An 18,811-nucleotide genomic window follows, 5' to 3' on the forward strand; every position below is an offset into this window, starting at 1 on the left:
AACAAAGTTAAAAGGGGTATGACCCCAAGATGTTTGAGCAGTATTGGTTTCACTTAAGGAACCATTAGAAAAAACAAACTAAACAGGCAGTGGATACACGAATTAGTAACCCACGCTTCGGGGCAGTTACAGGACAGTCCAGTACTTCCAGGCTCTACTACCAAGCCTGATGGCTGCTTTGCCGACCTGGAGACTAAAGGGACACTCAGTAGCTATGAAGGGAGCACACGTTCCCTGGGAAGATGACTTGGGAAGGAACTGTAGGCCCCCAAAAAATCTTGTACTGCTGATGAGGGGGGGGGAAAGGGGAGGAAAAAAAAGTTTCTATTAGACTGTAAACACTATAGAAGCTAGATGTTGCAGAGTCTTGTTTAAGGCCAGCTCTCTCCAAAAGCGCTTTGGTCCTAACATACACACTTTGCTCCAAGGGTCTCCAACGACTGGCAGCCATGGTCAGAAGTCCTGGGAGGAACTGAATTCCAGCAACTGAACACGCCGGGCCTGCCGAGGCACTCACAGCAGCGGGGAGCTAGGAGCCACAGCTGAAGGCTTGTTCTTGGAGCAGAAGAACTGCACAATTCAGCACAAGAAAAGCTACAGCAAGGGCCTAAGGGGGGGGTGTGGGGGGTGTTTAGAGGTCAGAGCTGCCATTAGTCCCATCCCTGACAGCAAATCTAAGCAAATGAGGCATCTAGCTAGGGATAAACCACACATGAAAGCACTGAAGAAAATAAAGCCAGACTCCCTCTCCCCCCACCTACACCAAGTTCAAGTAGTGATGAACAAGCTGGGACTGTCTTCCCCTTAGATGCAGCAGGATTCTTTCATCATCCCATTTAGAAAGCAGAGAGATTTTCCTACAGCACTAGCTGGATACCACCACTCAGTTGCATTAAAGTCGAGAGACAGAGGGGGAGAAAGAGACCATCCATCCACTTTTCAGCAGTTTTAATACAGCCATTAACTTTTATTTTAGATGTTACAGGACAGTACAGTATCAGTCTTAAAAGGGAATCGGTCAGGTTCTCTTTTCCATCTTAAAAAAAATCCCCAACCAAAAAAAAAAACCCCAAACCAGATTAAATTCTGTGCAAACACTTGGCAAACTACTTCAAGATAACTTGGTGCCTGTGGAAAGTGCTGTGCTACTGCTCAGGGGAGCAAAGTCCTATTTCACCATAGCCAAAGGATGGTATATGCAGCAGACATGCAAGGCTTCTAGTCGCAGCCTTGTGAGGCTGGGGCAGGATGGGACACCTTCAGGACAGAGCAGTTTAGCTCCAACAAGGAGTTTTGTTGAACTCCAGCCTGTTCATCTTCGGTTGCAGAGACAGATGCATCAGATATGCAGACCAAGTCAGAAACATCTACCCACTTCACAGGATGTTGACCATCGTGTATGCTCCAGGCACAGGGTGGATTTAGACTGGCTTTCCTAATATTTACCTTGATAAAACTCTCTTCAGGCAGTTTCACTTTTGCCACCATTTTATTTCAAATTTCTCCACTGTGTCTCTTGGACTATTCTCTTCCTGGCCCTCAAAATGCAACTCTCCTTCACTATTGGAGATGTTCCTCAATAGTGTGAGCAGATACTACCCTACCCCTCAACCCTTCCTCTCCAAAATCCCTACCATACACAACATTTTAGTTTTATTAAAATCTAGTACAGCATCTCAGTGAAGCAACCTATCAGCAAAAGGCAGAGGATCCCAACTGGTGTAAAAATATATTTTAAATAAAATAGAATTTCTATAGGAGAGCAAGCTGGGTTGTGGAAGTCCGATTCTGTATTTTACAGAAGGCTGAAGCCTGTTTGTCCAATCCACACATTTAAAAAAAGTAAGTTACATTCATGCTACAAAGTTTACAAAAAAAAAAAAAAATAAAAGCTTTAGACTAGAGCATGTCTAGAAACCAAAGACAAAGCAGCATACAGCGTGCTAAGAGCCACGTATAGTGGAATGTTCTTAAAAATAAGCCTGCAACTGGTTAAAACTAGATTTTAGCCTCTCTGACCCGGCTGTGACAACTGTAACTCACATGTGACCCTATCACGAGAATGATTTAGTCTGCTATACAACACTAGTTTCACTTCTTAGCTCCTCCTAGGAGTTGGGTAAGTCACAGCTGCAGTTTCACTGTCTCAGCATTTAAAAATAATACAATAAAAATCCCACACCAACATCATAACTACAGTTCCAGTAACCGAACAGGATCTGCTTTAGTTCTGGGGGCCTGGGCACAAGATTCCCACCTCCACTCATCAGTAGGGAAGGATGAGGCCAGTTTCTGTTTGATGCTTGATACCCACCAAGCACAACAGAATGGGACCAACGCATTCGAGCCTTTGTGAATGGGCAAGTTCTGCAGGGCGAGCTGTTAAAAGTTAGCACGTGTTCTAGGACCAAGAGTCAGATTTGTACAATGGATTCTCCCTCAAGACTTTGCCTGCCAACAGGGCAGACTGTATGGTGATTTTTGAATATGCATCTCTGCCAGAAGAAAACTAGAGCATGTTACAGGTGCAAGGAAAAAGGAAGCATTAAGTGTTCAAATACTATGGGAAGTGGATAAAAATACACGCATCGAGTCAGTGAATTGCTTTTGCACTCCATTCTGGGTGGAGCTTGCTTACGTTTTAGCCCGACAGCAAGCTGTATAGGTTGCACGCAGAGCGCGCACAATTCCTTAAGGGATGGAAGGCAGCGACTGAAGTATGAGTACATGGGACAGACCCTGAAAGGTGACAGATCTAAATGACTGTTCTCACATAATTCATTCCCCTGCCTCACTAGGGTCATTACTGCCTTCCCCACATTTAAACTGCATCTATACAATGCATATGCATTTTATTCTAAGAATATATACATCCTGTCAGTGCTGATCACCAATGGCTGGAAGCGTGCAACAGGTCCTTGCGTGAAAGGTTCTCAAATGAACAGAAATGGCTATTGTTATGCTCAATAATTTCAGCAGCACAAAGCTCGTGTGTGCTCTTGCACTCAAAAGCCATTAGCACAGCACCAGACCGCCTCAAGGAATAAGCAGCTAATTGCCTAAACATGAATTCCCTTACAGCAGCTACCATCTTAGATACGTTCCAAAATGATCATATCTAAGACTTCTTGACAGCAAAAACATGGTTTACACTTCGCTCTGTTTCATGTCTAAGCTAACTAATTTATACCTGTGTTAACACACTGCTGCAGGGCTCTGGTTGCACATTCTAAAGGGAGGGTGGGGCGTGCACTTATATCTGAAAAATTATTTTCAAATAAAAGCTTTTATTAAATAGGAACATTTCTAAGCTTGGCTTCTAAGGGAGGAGATGGAAGTCAGCATTTGGCCCAAGCTCTGGTGCACTATCCCTTTGGAGGGGATCTGCAATTTGCTTTTGCACTTCAAACACACTCACCTAAAACAGGCTACACACTCCAAGGAGAAGGTAAACTGCACAGCATGGGGAGAGGCTTTCAGAAGGTAGGAAGGTAAAATGATAATTAAGATCTGCCTAACATTAACTGGATAGTGCAGTGAGATGGTTTTAAATACCATAGACTCCCCATTGGCTGGCAGTCAGCTTTATGAAAAGCTCCAAGAACAGCTTCTAACTGAACCTTACCGGACTGGGTGTGTAGTGTTCAACCTAGCATTCAGCCTGAGTCCTGACACTCCTGTGCCTGGCTTTTCAGAAGCACGTTCAGTTGGGCAAGACCGACCTAAACCTCACTTGCCCCTTTTGCCCCGGCCCCTCCTGGAAGAGGGTTTGCCTGTGCCCCCTGCTGGGGTGCTCGCAGAAGATGCCATCGCAATGTTGATCTGTCCTTCCTGGATCTCCTGCCTCGTCTCAGCCGGGAGGTGGTTAATTTTCTGCTGTGTTTCTAGATAGAACATTACATCTCGCAGCTGCTCCTGGATCTCCGAGATCTGCAGGTCCTTCTGCTCACAAGTTTCCTTCAGCACCTTCTCTTCTTCCTTCAGCTTGTTCTGAAGCAAGACTTGATTAGCTCGCAAGCATTTGTTCAGTTCTTGTTCCTCCTTCAGCTCACTGGAGAGCTTTGACACTTTGTTATTCAGCTGAGCGCACCTTAAAAATGCATGCAACAGAGAAGTTAGGCTAGGGGTGGGCAAAAAAAATACAGCCCATGGGCTAGATCCAACCCGCCAAGTGATTCTATTCAGATCTGCAGTGGGTCCCTCCATCCTGCCAGGCCTAGGCGTGGGGGGGCAGCCCAGGCTGTGGAACATGTGACTAGTCCCACCACCCCTGGGTGAGGAAGTGCTACCTGGCATGGAGCTCTTGGACATGCCAGGAACTGTTGTCTGCAGGGCCGGGCAGCATGGCAGGGGCAGCCGGACTTGGCTTTCTGGCAGCCTGCATGAGTGGCAAGTTGCTCTCACACTCACACTAGTTGCTGCTACCAGTGTCACCACTGCCACTAGACCCAGCCCTACTGCCCAGGCACTCCAGCCTGTTTGCCCTGCACCCACTGCCAGGGGTGCAGGGTGGAGCAGACAGGTGGGAGTCCATAGAAACTGGCCCATGACATCTGTGGGCAAGGTGTGCTCGGCTGGAGAGTGGTGTCAGAGTGGGGTGGGCAGGCGGGCAGGGCCAGGATCACGTAGCAGTGACAGTGTGGGGCTGGGGCTCAAGGCAGAGCCTCAATCTGTTTGCTGCACATCCCATGTGCTGGTTCCACAGGCAGCCTTCCACCTCCTCTTGAGAGACTGAACCCCTTCTGATTGCACAACTGACCAGCTTCCTTTTTTGAGTGGGCGCAAAATGTGAAAGGTTTAATGAATGCTAAATATGCAGGCTATGTGGAAAAAGCCGAGAGCTGGAAAACCAAATGGCATTAGAGTCATTTTAAAAGGCACCCAACAGAACTGGGGCATCAGATTCCTGAAATCAATAGGGTCCTTACCATGCTAATTAAGAGTTAACAAGGATCCAATGGAGGATTCCAAAAAAGGCAAATCAGATCTGTTTTAGTCAGAGGAGCTTCAGAATAAAATATAGTTAGACTTGTGAAAAATGTCCTCAGACAGAAACACATACTTTCGTTCGACAGATTGTTTCTCCTTCAGTAACTCGTTCAGCCTCTGTTCCAAGTTATCGCACTTCTCAATGGTCTCTTTAAATTTGGTCTTCATGTTGTTAATCTGTAAAAACAAACACAGAGACTTCAAACAGAGCAAAGTCCTGTGCACTTTCATTATGACATTCACGTTTTCTGGAGCAGTTTGTAGACTTTGACCGTTTACTATATTGTGAGAACAAGCCCTAAAATGACTGGAAGCAATGGAAAAAAAAAAAGTTTCTTTTTCCCTTTTCAAAGAAATACTTACAATAGCACTGCTGATAGGAAAATGTAACGCACAAACCCTGACTTGTAGCTAAATCTCCATATACACTACTTCCAAAGAACTATGACTCAGCTCACAAAGATGTGCGATGACCCAGCTTGACACTGTTGCAAGGCCACAGCAGGTCTCTCACTGCTTTTTGTTTAAATGCAGTTAGCTTAAAAAGCTTTAATTTAAGAACATGAACTCAGAGGCAAGTTTCTGCAGCTTATTAGGATTTAAATAGTTCCATGAAATTAAACATTCAATCCTAGGGCTTTCGACTGTTACGTTCTCCTCTTTGCCCACCATTTAAAAAAAAAGTTTATACCTGGTCAAAATTTGAAGGAAAAAAACCATGGTTTCACCTCAATTTTGACTAAGCAGCAGCATGCCACTCATGAGACAGTAGCTGACATTCGCTCCTAAGCACAGCTATTGTAAGCAAAAGAACGTACAGGCTACTTCTCCTGTTCTTCTATCAGAATTAGGCAATACTGTATATTAAATTCACCTAGTGCTAAAGCACAGGGGTTTTGTTTTTTTTTTTTTATACACATACACACGCACTAAATGCAACATAGACAAGGAGTATTTTTGTACGCTACCCAGGAAATAATTATTGATTAACCTGGGCAGAGGGTCAGTGTCAAGTAAGTGCTGCTGATACAGAATTCAAAGGACACTGCTTTCTTGCACTAATAGCTGGGCTGAATTTAAAAAGCCACTGCATCTACCCGTTTCAATAGAGCTGCTATAAAAGCAGGTCAGATTTTAAAGTTTTCCAGGTTAAGAATTGAATGTTTAAGGCAACTTGAGATGATTTGGGGATTCACAGCTGTTCAGGGCTGGAAGGGACCTTAGCAGATTGAGTCCGACTCCCTGCCCCGGGCAGGAAAGAGCGCTGGGGTCAGGTGAACCCCACCAGGTGCTTGTCCAGTCTCCTCTTACAGACCTCCAAGGTAGGGGATGACAGACTTCCCTCTGATAATAGAATATTTTGCACAGTGAAGCTCTTCTCTTATAGGGACCTTCCAGTTTAGTTCCACAATCTTTAGAATAAGCAGCAGCCTAAGTCTACACAGCCTAGGTCTTTTTGGATATAACAACTGGTTTGAAGCCAGTATTTTCAGCTATTTCAAAGAGGATTTTACCATAACCTTTCACTTCACACACCAGACCCGTCAGTTAAATTCTTCAGCTATTTCTTACTTAAATCCATTCTTTGTCAAGGCCTATTTCTCAGCTAATTTTAGAGGGAATTCTTTATACATTTATGGAGTTGCTTAACAGCAGACACAGTGCCTGGTTAATTAGCAGTTACAACATTTATGCAACCCTGCTCTGCACCCAGGCAAAGTTCAGCTAAGGATTTGTCCAGGAACTTGGAGGCATAAAAAAAAAAAAAGGGAGAAACCGGTGGGATTCCACTCAACTCCACTGAAGCACCATGGTTCGTTTGGCTCAGGACATTTTGAAACCCAGCCCAACTGCCAAAACATCCCATGAATCTTTTAAACGGCATTCTGAGTGATGTGTGGCATGGGCAGGTAGGCAATTTCTCCTTCCATTAGCACATGCGAGTGTGCCATGAGTCTCCTCTACCATTTGCCATTGGCTGGGAGATCTCCTGGCCTGCAAGGCAAGCTGCCGGACATGGCAACAACTTCCACACCGTGTTTAAGCAAAGTTTCAACCCCACTGGCAATCTGCCCATTTCTGCACTGCTGAACAGCATGTTGCTAGAACCCATCCATCAAGATAAAGAACAGATCTGTGCCAGTTCTCCTCAACGGAAAAAAGTGAACTCTCACTCTCTTAATAGGTGGCCAATGCCAGGTCATTCATTACACATTAATGGACTCATTTTTCTTAATTCTCCAAACACACGCAACGTGCACGAAGTCAGTGCGAGCCGTGGGTGCTCAGCACATTGAAAGCAAGGCCAGAAACAGTTAATAAGACAAGAGAACTTACTTCTTCAGTGGTATCCTTTTCTATTCGGACTATCTTGTTTTCCCAGTAGATGCGCTGCGATTCCAGCTGGCTTGTTAGCAAATACGAGTACTATAATAATAGCAAACAGAGCTGGACTAAGGCACCGTTAGATCAAGTGTACCATCAATTTATAACCCGAAGGGCCCCAGAAAGTTTCTCTCTCATTTAAAAACAAAAAACCCTACAGTGAAATTGTGTCAAGACAGCATTTTGAACGTTTTAGCAGAGTACAAAATGCAGAGTCATTGGATGGATGAGCCAAAGTAAAAAAAGTCAATTCAATTTCTATTGTATACTGAATAGCTTCTGGTTAGGGATCTCCCTGAAGGCTTTAGATGAGTTGCCTCTGGGGAAATTAGAAAGAAAATATGAACACAGAAGCAGCAGACACAAACATGAAGATGTCAGCCAGCCTAATTAGAACCATTAGGGATACTGAAAACTGAAGGTGTTTCCTCCTCCTCACCATGTTTTCATGTGGATTTTGCCTTGTCATGGTAGAAAGCAAGCTTCTGAAATACCACGGGAAAGGTGTTAGGAGCTAGTCTCCATTTCAAGAGCATGCTGAGGAAAGATTGTAGACTGAAGATAACACTTGAGGAATAGTTATTTCCCTCTGATCAGAGTTATTTATTAGCAACGTTATTTTGGTGTTTAAAACAAGGACTTTCAGAATTCACATCCCACCTTCTCCCATTTTGAAAACTTTACAACAGGATGAAGACTGTGAGAGAGATCATGATTTCCAGATTAAGACATACCAGATTATACCTTGAATGCAGGATTAAGCAGGAGAAAGACCTCTTGCCCATTTCAGGAATTATCAGATTGAGTCAAGACAGTTAGGTGAATTCTTCCTACAAATGTTTAGCTCTAGTTTGCTGTAGCAGAGCGCTTAACCCATATAAAAAGCTCAACTGAAGTTCTGCTAGTTGTCTGCCATTTTAAATAGCATCAATTAAAAATCAAAAAATGTATCAGGGGAAAGTTCAAGTTTACTCTCATTTAAGGTTTAGAATAGCAAATTTATTTTAAAAGCTTTACTCTGAAAAAATGTTGGTAAAATAAAAAAAGAAATGCAGCTTCCTGTTTCATTGGCATGGAAGAGTTTGTGACAGCTCAAAGTCACTAAGAGGTCCCAGAGTCAAGCACATGTTTGTGCACCCCTTCCCTTCCCAATACCTTCCGCAGACCAGAGTTTGCTATCAGTAACTCTGAAACACTACCAACGCGACTGACTTTGCAGAGATGCAACCAACTGAATTTCATGAACAATTCAATGCATCATTAACAGGACAGAACCAGCTCCCACGCCTGCTGGTGTTGACTTGACAAAGCCAGCGAGTAAAAGGAAAAGCAGCGACACGCTCCTTCGGCCTTGAAGTCAGCCCAGCGCCATTCTTGTCAGAATCAAATCTGGAGTTGAGGCATATTTACATAAAACACACAGCAGCGTCTGAAGGAAACTAGAACACTTACCTCTAGTTGTAAGGCATCGATCTTTTCTTCTTGACACATATCCCCTTCACACTCATACTGAACTATCTTCCCGTCAGTTTTACTGGCAACCAGACGATGGACATAATTATCTGAAGAGAGAAATTTGACCAAGGATTGCTTCAGTTTGATAAAACCCAAGCATTTGAACCTAACTGGGGCCAAGGGAAACAATTTACTCAGGATCTGTGTGGTCTCAGTGCTTCATGGAGGGCGAGACCTAGGAGTTAATGGACATATTTGACGCTTAACAGAATCTATTGGACACCATCTAGGATAAAATCACAAAAGCTCATTCTCGTGCTATGAGAAAACTGATCTACCTCCTGCTAAAGTTCCTCCCATACTGCTGAAACTAGAGGGCTGTCCAGGTGCATTATGGGTTTACGATCTTTTTCTGAAGCATTTGGTACAGGCACAGAAGCTGCTGTACTACAGCAAATAGATGTTCCTAAAATGTGGAATATTAAATACTACAGAAAAGCCCTTCAAATCCTCCAGAAAGCTAGGGCTTAATTAAAAATGTCTTCCTGGAAAGGTTTTGAGGACCGTTTCCACACAAGCCTGGTCACCCCTAACAAGCAGAAGGGAGAGGTTTACCTCCAGCATAGTCCCAGACTCTGTGGTTGGTCAGCTGCATTGCATACGTGTGCTGAGTCTCCTCAAAGTGCTTGTAAGCATGCCTGCTCACATAGCGCCCGCAGCCAATGTGCCCACATATTAAGCAGATCCAGAGGTTCTGAGAACAGAACAAGAAAGGATTTTGGACCAACATGTGAGCAACAAACACCACTGTAAAAAGCTGTGGGCGCAGTATAAGGGATTGGAAGAGTGTACATTTGCTGCTCACAGTCCCTGTTGCTTCCCTAGGAAAAGGGCAATCTTTGCCTTTCCTGAAGCATCATTCAGGCTAGAGAATGAAACTACTTGATGATTCAAATACAGTATAAGCCTAATGAGAGAGGCATCAACCACTCCTGCATGTTAGATAAATGGCTTTCAAGTCACAGGGGTGAAGGGGACATCCTGGAAAATCTTGAAGCCAAATTGAAGAAAATAAGACTGGACAGTGCAGCTGGGTCACCACTCCAGGAGCTTGCTGACACTGGCACCCACACTGTATAATCCCCCTTCATAAACCTGCAGCTCCAAGCCTCAGAAAGCCACAGAACAGGACACCTTTCTGGGATGAACCCAGCTGCCCCATGCCAGTACCAAATCAAACAAACAGGAACCTTGTTCCAGGCAGAAGTGTGGCCCAACAGCAGTCATAGGCATCAAGGGAAAGAAGCTGCAATAGTAAAGGTGGACAGATTTCACCCTCCACACCTACTTACTTCTTGAACGCCACACTCAAAGCATTTATTCTCTTCCACAGGCTCAGGCGTTTGGCAGTACCTGCAGACAGGACACCTAGAGAAAGGCAGCAAGCAGCACTAGTTAGCCAACAGCGACCACTAGGTTCCTTGTGAGGCTAGCTGACAGGCTAGAAAATTTGGATCACACGTCATCTGGTGAGTGTATACAACACTCCCCACTGCATGGTCATCCCTTTTGACTGGATCTCACCATCCGACCCGGATTTGCCTCCTGCCTTCACAAGCCTGCTGCTCTTTCACTATTTATTCCTGTAAAACTGGCGAATGCCTTATCTTAAAAACAGAGGATATCACAGGACACTGTGTCCAGTCCAACTGCAGGCCAGGAGGCGAGGCAACTGGAAGGAGTAGAGAGGAGATTGGTTGTGAGGCCTGGCTTCCCAATGGAGAAAGTATGCTAAGAACACAAAGTCTGTGACCTCAGCTCTGACTTGTTACTTGTCCTCAGCCACAGACACTGCGAGAAGCCACCAAGGAAGTCAATCTAGGTCTTTTAGGCCATCTCAGCTAGCAGTGCCCAATTCAGGATCCTGATCTCAGAAGGGGAAGCAAAGCTGAGGACACCTGCTAATCATGATGGGTACTGGCAACATACATCACCCTCCAAGCACATATTTCACTCGTCTTGGTTTGGCCATGCTTCCCCACCGCAGCCTCTGCCCTGTTACTTGGAGATCAATCCTGGACTAATCATTAGTTTGCTGTCTGCAACAGGCTCCTGGGAAAGAAAGTTCCCAACATGCACCAACTAAATACCCTCCAATCTAATGCAATTACACACTCAGAAAAAAAAGTGTGTCAAGCAAGTGACTGAAGTCTGATGATGACAGCTTTGTGCCAGACATACATTTTAGACTTTGATACTGTGGCAGTGTTTAGTCAGAGTGAACTAGGAACAAGATGCATTAGTCAATGAACAAATTTTTACATATGTTTAGGTTGGCTTTGATTTATGGGGCCAAAGACTCAGTAAAAGCCTTCCTGAATTTAAAACAGATTCTGCTGGGGAAACCCACTAGCACAGCTGAGAAACCTCATGCAAAAGAGGTTTCGTGATACATGATGAAAGATCAAACTAAGGTTGGTACTCTAAAGAAAGAAAAGCTGAAGAAAACGATCTGCAGTTTGGCACCGAGCTTCTTGTAGAAGTCTCTAACTGCCTGACATGTAACAAACAGCTACCAGTAGGAATGTAAAGTGTGTGAGACAGATAACAGGACTCTGTTCTCTGCAGGGATTCTATAAAGGATTGACATGTACCTCACTGCTCTACCTAATGGGATCTCATGGAATAAGAATTAAGGTTAAATAATTAAAAACAAAAACAAACAAAAAACGCATGGGCTTTAAGGACAAAATGTACCAGCAAACCACATTTGTCATGTGAAATAACATTTATATCCTGCAGTTCATCAGGATGAATTGATTTAAAATCATCCGGAGATTTTAAAATCCAAGACCTCTGTTTAAGAGTCATTTTAATCTTCTCGTGTGTGAATGCCACTCATCGTCTGAAGGCAAAATGAATTTGTATTGTTCAATCTAAACACTAGACTATGCAGATTCACGACCAAATAGAACCTCTAGACTCTATAAGGCACATTTTTGCTCCTTACAGGGTATTCCAAGCCTGTTTGAGTAATTATTTTGCTTAAATTTTCATTGATCTTGAATTTGAGCATGTAGGAAGTGGGAAATACTTATTAACTAGATGATTAGCTTTTTGCTCATGATGTATTGGGTATATTTGCATATCTAAATTAGACTGCAGTCTCCTTAGAGCAGAGACCTCATCCTGGACATTTTCCAGGCCCTACAGCTGCCAATGGCACCATGTCTGCAGAAACTCAGACATCAAAAAAAAAATCAGCAGAGCAGATGCTGACCAAAGCCAGCCCCATCAGTACAGAGAAGAGGAGCACAGCTGCAAAGCCGGTACTTTGAATTACAGAAAAGCAAAGCAACATCTCTTACGTGGTGTCCTCCCACCGCTGCAGACACTGGCTGTGGAAGCTGTGGTTACACAAGGTGGTCAGAATCCCATTGACAGACTCATCCATTCTCTCCAGGCACACTGTGCACTTTGGGAGCTCGGTCAGATCCATTACAGGAAGGCTGGCTCCCTGCACAAGAAAAAGGGACACAGGCTTATTGCTGGACCTCCTCCAAGCAAGTTGTACAGCTAAAAACTGCACTCTGAACACAAAAGCCTAAATGAACCGCTATGAATCCTAGTAAAATTATAGGCAGCCTAAAAATTCTACCAGAGGTAGCAGTGACTACCCTTTGTGGCCATTTTGACACTTAGTCTGGCACCAATTAGAGTACACGTCTGGGACAGTGCTCATGAGTTCTTCCTACACCTCCAAGACCAGCTATGTCAAGGACATGACTCTGACAACACCCACAAGTTCCATTCCCAGCTCTGATGCACTCCCTCTGACCAGTCATTTAATTGCAGTTTGCTTCCTCCATGTTTTAAACAGGATTCACATCAACCTCTTAGAGGGGTGTTGCAATGATCAGCTTGAAATACTGAGAATTAACTAGCTAATAAGGTGTGAGGAAACACATGCCTCTGGGACTAAACATACATCTTCCTCCCAGCAGGCCAAACGTAAAGGATATTTAGCCGCACTAAGCCCTATTCAGATTTCAGCAGAACATAACTGTTCCAGAGAGGGAGACCAGGAGATTGGATGTATAAGGTCCCAGAACTTCAGAAGGCAGGGTTGCTCCCCTAAATGCAGTGCTGCAGTGGCAAGATGCAGTCAGACTTGAGGCAGTTAAAGGTCTGCAGCCCCTGCAGACAAGCCTGCCCTGTCCAGCTCCAGCTAATCCTATTAAACAGCTTGTAATACAGTCTGGAAAGGAAACTTACATCTTCTGATTTGAAGACTTCAGCCCTCTCCACGTACACCAGCTGGCAAACGTCTTCTTCTATGGAGTTGAACTGTCGGCTGTTGCATGCCATATAGAAGCTGTCTGCATCTGCCTAAAAACAGACCAGAGGAACAAGACTCATACTACCTGCAGCTTACATTACCAAGCAAGAAGGAATGAGAATTAAATATCCTCTCTCCCACCGCTCCAAGTGCCCAAACAAGCATATATCATAGGTAAATCTCTTGATGTATGCTAATCACTATTCCATCTCTGCATTGGATTCAGCAGTTTTCAACTTAAACTGGCAGAAGAACTGAAGAGCTCTCAGCACTGGACACTTGCAAACATACTGCTCAAACAGCACTAGCCAATTTCTTTCTTTAATATCAGCTTTGTCTGCAGTCAACAATTTTGGCACTAACTGAAAGCAACTGCTGTTTCTTTGCAAAAGCCTGGAAGAAAGACACTGCCATCAGAGGGCCCTATTCAAAGGGATCAAGATTTGTACAGTATATCATTTACCTGCAGAAAAAGCTCAAATGCTCACTCTATGCAGATGTGTACTGAAGCACTTCATACCAGAGCATTACTTGAAAAGAAGCACTGCTGACTGAACACAAAATAACCCATCTGAGTTATTATGGATGAGCCACAACATCTCAAGTGCTGGCTTATTACAGTCAGCAATCCAACCGTCAGGAGGAAAGCGAGCTGGAAGTCAAGGCATTCTCATTCCTGTCTCCCAATTCTTGAATGATGAAACATGAAGCTGTTCCAGTTTCACCACACACCTTACTGACACACTTACACAGAAATAAAATGTAGAGCAACTCAAACGTGCTTCTGCTGCATGCAGAGATGGCTGGTGAGGGCCTGCTGAAGCAGGGAGTCCGCCAGTTTTAAAAGACAAGTGGGAAGTTGTCTTGAATCAGTGGACTGGGCAAAAACTCTGTTGAATTAGTACAAAGATGGTTGGCATCAGACACTGCCCCCAAGTGAGTTTCTATGAAGGGGGCTTACTTTAAATAGGCTTGTGGGATTTACGTTGTGCACAACACAGGAGTGTTAAGCTTGTAACAGCTGAGGAAGAGACCCACAAGTATCTGGTCATCTAGTTCACTTCAATCTTACCTCCCACCCCCTTCTCACAATTCTGGGAGGGAGGGAGCAACGTACGCATGAATGGTCAGTCCCTGTGACCGCAACAGAAGTATAGGCTAGATGGTCTAATAGCTCCTTGCTATCCTCAGTTTCCATAGGAACTAATGCTGTCACAGAGATCAGGCTATTTCTTGGTCTGCTAAGACAGACTGCACAATGCATTCATATCTTAGTGAGCATCTGTATTTGCTTATTGCATTCTCTTCCACAGGGTTTTTAATGGGTGAGGTATTGAAGTCAGGCAGGATTTGTCTAGATCTTAATACTCTGCTGGCTATGATAAAGCAAGTAGTAAGCCAGGACGTGCATAACAGCATTGCAACTGTACAAGTTGTAGGTCTATGATGAAGGCTAATGGAGGGCCAGCATCAGTATCACTTACAAAAACCCCCCCAACATTACATCACAGGAAGCCTCTCATAGCAAAGGCCCATGACCTCAGGAAACAGCAAGCCACTAAAACTGGACAGCGCCTGAAATTAGTGTTCACACAGCAGCCCATTTCCCAAACAGTAGAAACCTGGCACCACACTTCTGGGCTTTACCTGTGAGCTGAACTTTATCAATACCATGTACTGGTTCGGAGTGGAATCCCGGATGATTTTCATATGCTCAATGACTTCATAAAACGGGGCTACAAACTTCATCAGGTCATGACTGGTCATGGTAGCAGGCACCGTGAGAATACAGAGCATTGCACTGCGCCTCACATCTTCTTTCAAAGAGGTCATCTTACTAAGAAGACAATAAAGTAGATTTTTAAAATTGAGGAAGTCAAGACTGACATCTTAAGACCAGCTTACACAGGAGACCATACAGCAATTTCATGCTTCACAATTTAAATGTACCTGTGATTGTAAAGCTCTTTGCCTATTTGTACACAGTTAAAGGGTTAAAAGGTGGTTGTAACAAGTCTGAAGACACCCAAAAGGTACTTAGTCATCTTTAAAGAAAGGGCTCACGTGTGCAACCAACAGATATTGACCCACAGTACATATTCTGATAGCTGTATTTTTGTAAGAGTACCTGGGCCTTGCAAACCACAAATACTCAAAATATTTCTAGAGTAAACAAGCAATATTGATTACTGATGTAATAGCCATTGTGTCCTGGCCACGTTCAAGAACATCTGAAATTGATGGTTCTCATTCAGCTCCCTAAGGGAGGAGATACGATTATGCCATCACTGCAACAATAAACTTGGGAAGTGCAGACCTTTGCGTTCATTTTAACGTTCCAGGGGAACATGAACAAGGAGATCTTTGTCTGTGGGATCCCCTCACACCTGATCTTTCTAGGGCCATCTTCCAACTGGTGTTTTTACTCCCACTGCTTACATGAACACTTGCTCTCCGAGACATCCTCACCCACAGCTGGAAGGGTTGGGCTTAAGTTACTACCATCAAAGCAGCTACGCAAGTCAGACTACACCAGACACTGTCTATGGTGCCAATACCCCAGGCTTCCTGTGCGTCATTGCTCCATCAGTCCTGTAGCAACAGCCCTAGTGTTCCTGACTCACCCTTCTGGATGGCAAGAGTCCATGGTGCAATTCCCACTAGATCTATAATGAGTCAAATACATTCTTACTTTGTTTTGTACAGGTGCATAATGCCATGAGCTATTTCAACTGATGGGTTCCCACTGAAGAAGGAAATCTGGTCAGGAAGTTGTTTTGATGGCGAGTCTGGAGCAGCCTCACATTCTTTACTCTGACTGTCATGTTTACTTGTGTCATCAATGGATGAAGCTTCTGCAGATTTTCTTCCTTCCATTGCAGCTTTTGTCTCATCTTTTACAAATCAAAAGTGTTCAGATTACTGAACCACACATCAGAAACTTCAACTGCATTTTAAGTGCAATCTTATGTACAAGAGAGGATTTAGTTATTCAAAAAGTCAAATTATGACACGTAAAGCACAGAATAAATTATGTGCTTCTAAACAGTGGTCTCCTCGCACTGAATAATCAACAGAACTGAGGCATATTTAGGCACCAGTTTGAGAGACCTTTTAGCTGGGTCACGGGCGCTGCAAACCTAGTCAGACAAGTTCTGAAGGGTGCCAGGCTGAGTTTTGCAGTATGCTACTTTGTTATCCAACAACTACAAGTTAATTTTTTTATTGCACTTAACATAAAAGCAATCAATATAGTTAGGATAATCCCTGTGCTTAGTTTTGCATTGCTTCGTTTTCAGTTAGCTTTCTATGCTGTGCAATTTTAAGGGCAGGGTTAAAAAAAAAAAAAAAAAAAAAGTATCTCAGTGGCACAACTGAGAGTTTCAATATCCGCCTGCTATTCAAAGAAGATAGTTACAAGAGGTAACAACACACAATCAAACCAGGGCACGCTCAATGTTGCAATTTGTGACTCGCAACATTAATGCTCTTAATCATTATCAACAAGCCATCCTTATTTAAGAGAAGTTTTAGATCAGATTTTGGGTCTATAAACTGTACTGGCATCACTTCTCATGTCCTTAAAAGGCAGGATTTGCATTTACCAGGAGCTCAGCAGCTTAGAAAGTCAAGCCAATTTAAATGGCCAGCAGAGACTCCCTTTGCCTGATGAAGGGTGACTGTGCCTGAAAGCTTGCTAAGAACTTTTCCCCCAACTACTCAGTAGGTCTGATAAAGATGATTATCACATCTACCCAAAGAAACTTGCAAGCAAATTTAATACTTTTAAGAGAATACCCATATGTTAGACTAGTAAAAACCTTACAGGCATTACAGACCGATTACTGGAACACCTTTTTCAAGTTTTAGAACGGTTACCTGGGTCAAGCTGTATCGTCTCAATGATCATATCCGTCATCTCTCTGCGGCCAATATGCTGGTGAATAATAGCTGCTTTTTCCACCAGCGCCTTTCCTTCTAAACAGGCTGAAGCAGAAGCAAGCGACTTTTCTTTGATTTCCTCATCAGACATTTGAGTGGCTAAGGAGGAAAACAATTAGCTACTTAAACAATGTGATCCGGAGCAAAAAACAAGCAACGCCAGTGGAAGGAAGGCAGAGCAGGCTTCCCTAATAACAGCCATTAGGTCTCTACCAGGTCATTACAATAATTCTTTAAGCTGCTTTTATTCCTTCTTCCGCAGAGTAAAACCATCAACCAGAGGAGGGGGGGAAAAAAAAAGTTTGTTTTGCTGCCACACACGTAACCCTTGCGACCTGGCACGCGGTGGTTTGAGTGCGGTAACCAGCCATGACATCTGTCAGTCAGGGGAAGATCTACTCTGTCATAGACCAAAAAAGAGACGCATTAGATGAGCACAAGAACATCGGGACTGCCATTTCCTGGGTCAGACCCTAGATCCATCTTGCCTGTCCCCCACGCCACACGCTGGCAGCAACGGATGCTACACAGGAGTGACGAACTGGGTCTGAACAGAGGTTTTTTTCCCCCCCTACTTCTTCTCCCACTCACAGCCTCCAGCATTTCAGGTCTGGGAAGCTCCGATTGAGGGGCCGCGCCCCGCGCTCCCCAAGCTCAACAGCCACAACAGACATCGCTTTCCTCCAAGAGCGTGTCCCATCCCTTCGCGAATCTGGCTAGACTCTCAGCTTCCAACGCCTCTGCCGGCAACACGTCCCACCCGTTAATGACCCGCTGCGTGAAAAACAACATCTCGCCTTCCTTCCACGCCGGCTGCCTGCTCGCCTCCCGTTGCGACCCCTCGCTCTCGTCTAGACAGACTCAACCCTACGCCCCGACCGACTCCCCCGTCGCCATCGGGCGCTTTACACGCCCGCGTCGCGTCCTGCGTGAATCCGGCAGCGCTAACCGAAAGCGGAGATCTTCGCGCGGGCCGGGCAGGACGCACTGGGGAGTCGATATCTCACACACGCGAAACATGCCCCCCCTCAAGGGAACGGGCCTGGCCTCGTCCATCCCTCCCGCTTCGGCTCTCGCGGGTCATTTGGGCAGAGGCGGGCACGGGACCCGCTGTGACGGCAGGGGTGGGCCGGCTGCTTCTACCAGCTCCTCCGCAGAGCGGCTCCGGGTTTGTGGGGGGCGAGTCCTGAGGGGGCTCCCACCCCCTGCCCCCCGCTCACCCAGGGGCACGGGGTGGGTCTGCTTCGACACGGGGACGAGGCTGGGAGCGCAGAGGCAGCAACAAGGGACGCACAGAAACCACCTAGAGCTGCCCTGCCTGAGCAGGACCCAGCACAGGGGAGACCCTTGAGGGGACAATGCTCCCTCCCTCACCAACAACCCCCCACTCCCCCCCCGCCGGCCCCTGAGGGGACAATGCCCCCTCCCCCCCAATGCCCCCCACTCCCCTCCCCCCGCCGGCCCCTGAGGGAGGAGGCCGCGGCGCAGGGCCGCACGCACCGGCCGCGCTGTAGGCGAAGGCGGCGGGCGGCGCCGAGTGCTCGGCCAGCTCCAGCCGGATCACCACGAGCGGCACGCTCATAAGGCCCCGGGACGCCGGGCCCGAACGGCACCGGCCGAGGCACAGCGGCGGCGATTATGAGCCGCTTCCGCCTCGGAGACCTCTGACCCCTGACCCCGCGAGGTCGCGCACGCGCGGGG

The 18,811-nt window shown here is 45.4% G+C and overlaps 1 protein-coding gene across 1 annotated transcript; it reads right to left on the minus strand.

The window, feature by feature from the left end:
• Positions 1 to 933: 933 nt before the first annotated feature.
• Positions 934 to 18,798, minus strand: BRAP (BRCA1 associated protein). The gene is made up of 12 exons (XM_006277882.4): positions 18,611 to 18,798; positions 17,048 to 17,209; positions 15,861 to 16,062; positions 14,816 to 15,005; positions 13,105 to 13,218; positions 12,198 to 12,346; positions 10,182 to 10,257; positions 9,445 to 9,583; positions 8,827 to 8,936; positions 7,327 to 7,416; positions 5,063 to 5,166; positions 934 to 4,090 (listed from the first exon to the last, which is right to left on the minus strand). Exons 1-12 carry the CDS (start codon positions 18,690 to 18,692, stop codon positions 3,730 to 3,732), a joined length of 1,779 nt encoding a protein of 592 aa, XP_006277944.1. The 5' UTR covers positions 18,693 to 18,798; the 3' UTR covers positions 934 to 3,729.
• Between the last annotated feature and the right edge of the window lie 13 nt (positions 18,799 to 18,811).

This window comes from Alligator mississippiensis, chromosome 10, assembly GCF_030867095.1.
Source record: "Alligator mississippiensis isolate rAllMis1 chromosome 10, rAllMis1, whole genome shotgun sequence".
NCBI lineage: Eukaryota > Metazoa > Chordata > Crocodylia > Alligatoridae > Alligator > Alligator mississippiensis.

Coding starts and splice junctions, on each gene's coding strand:
- BRAP (XM_006277882.4), bottom strand. CDS start 18,692: ATGAGCGTGCCGCTCGTGGTGATCCGGCTGGAGCTGGCCGAGCACTCG. Junction 15,006..15,860: donor ATGCACCTGTACAAAACAAA/GTAAGAATGTAT, acceptor TTGTCTTCTTAG/TAAGATGACCTCTTTGAAAG. Junction 7,417..8,826: donor TCGATGCCTTACAACTAGAG/GTAAGTGTTCTA, acceptor CTATTATTATAG/TACTCGTATTTGCTAACAAG.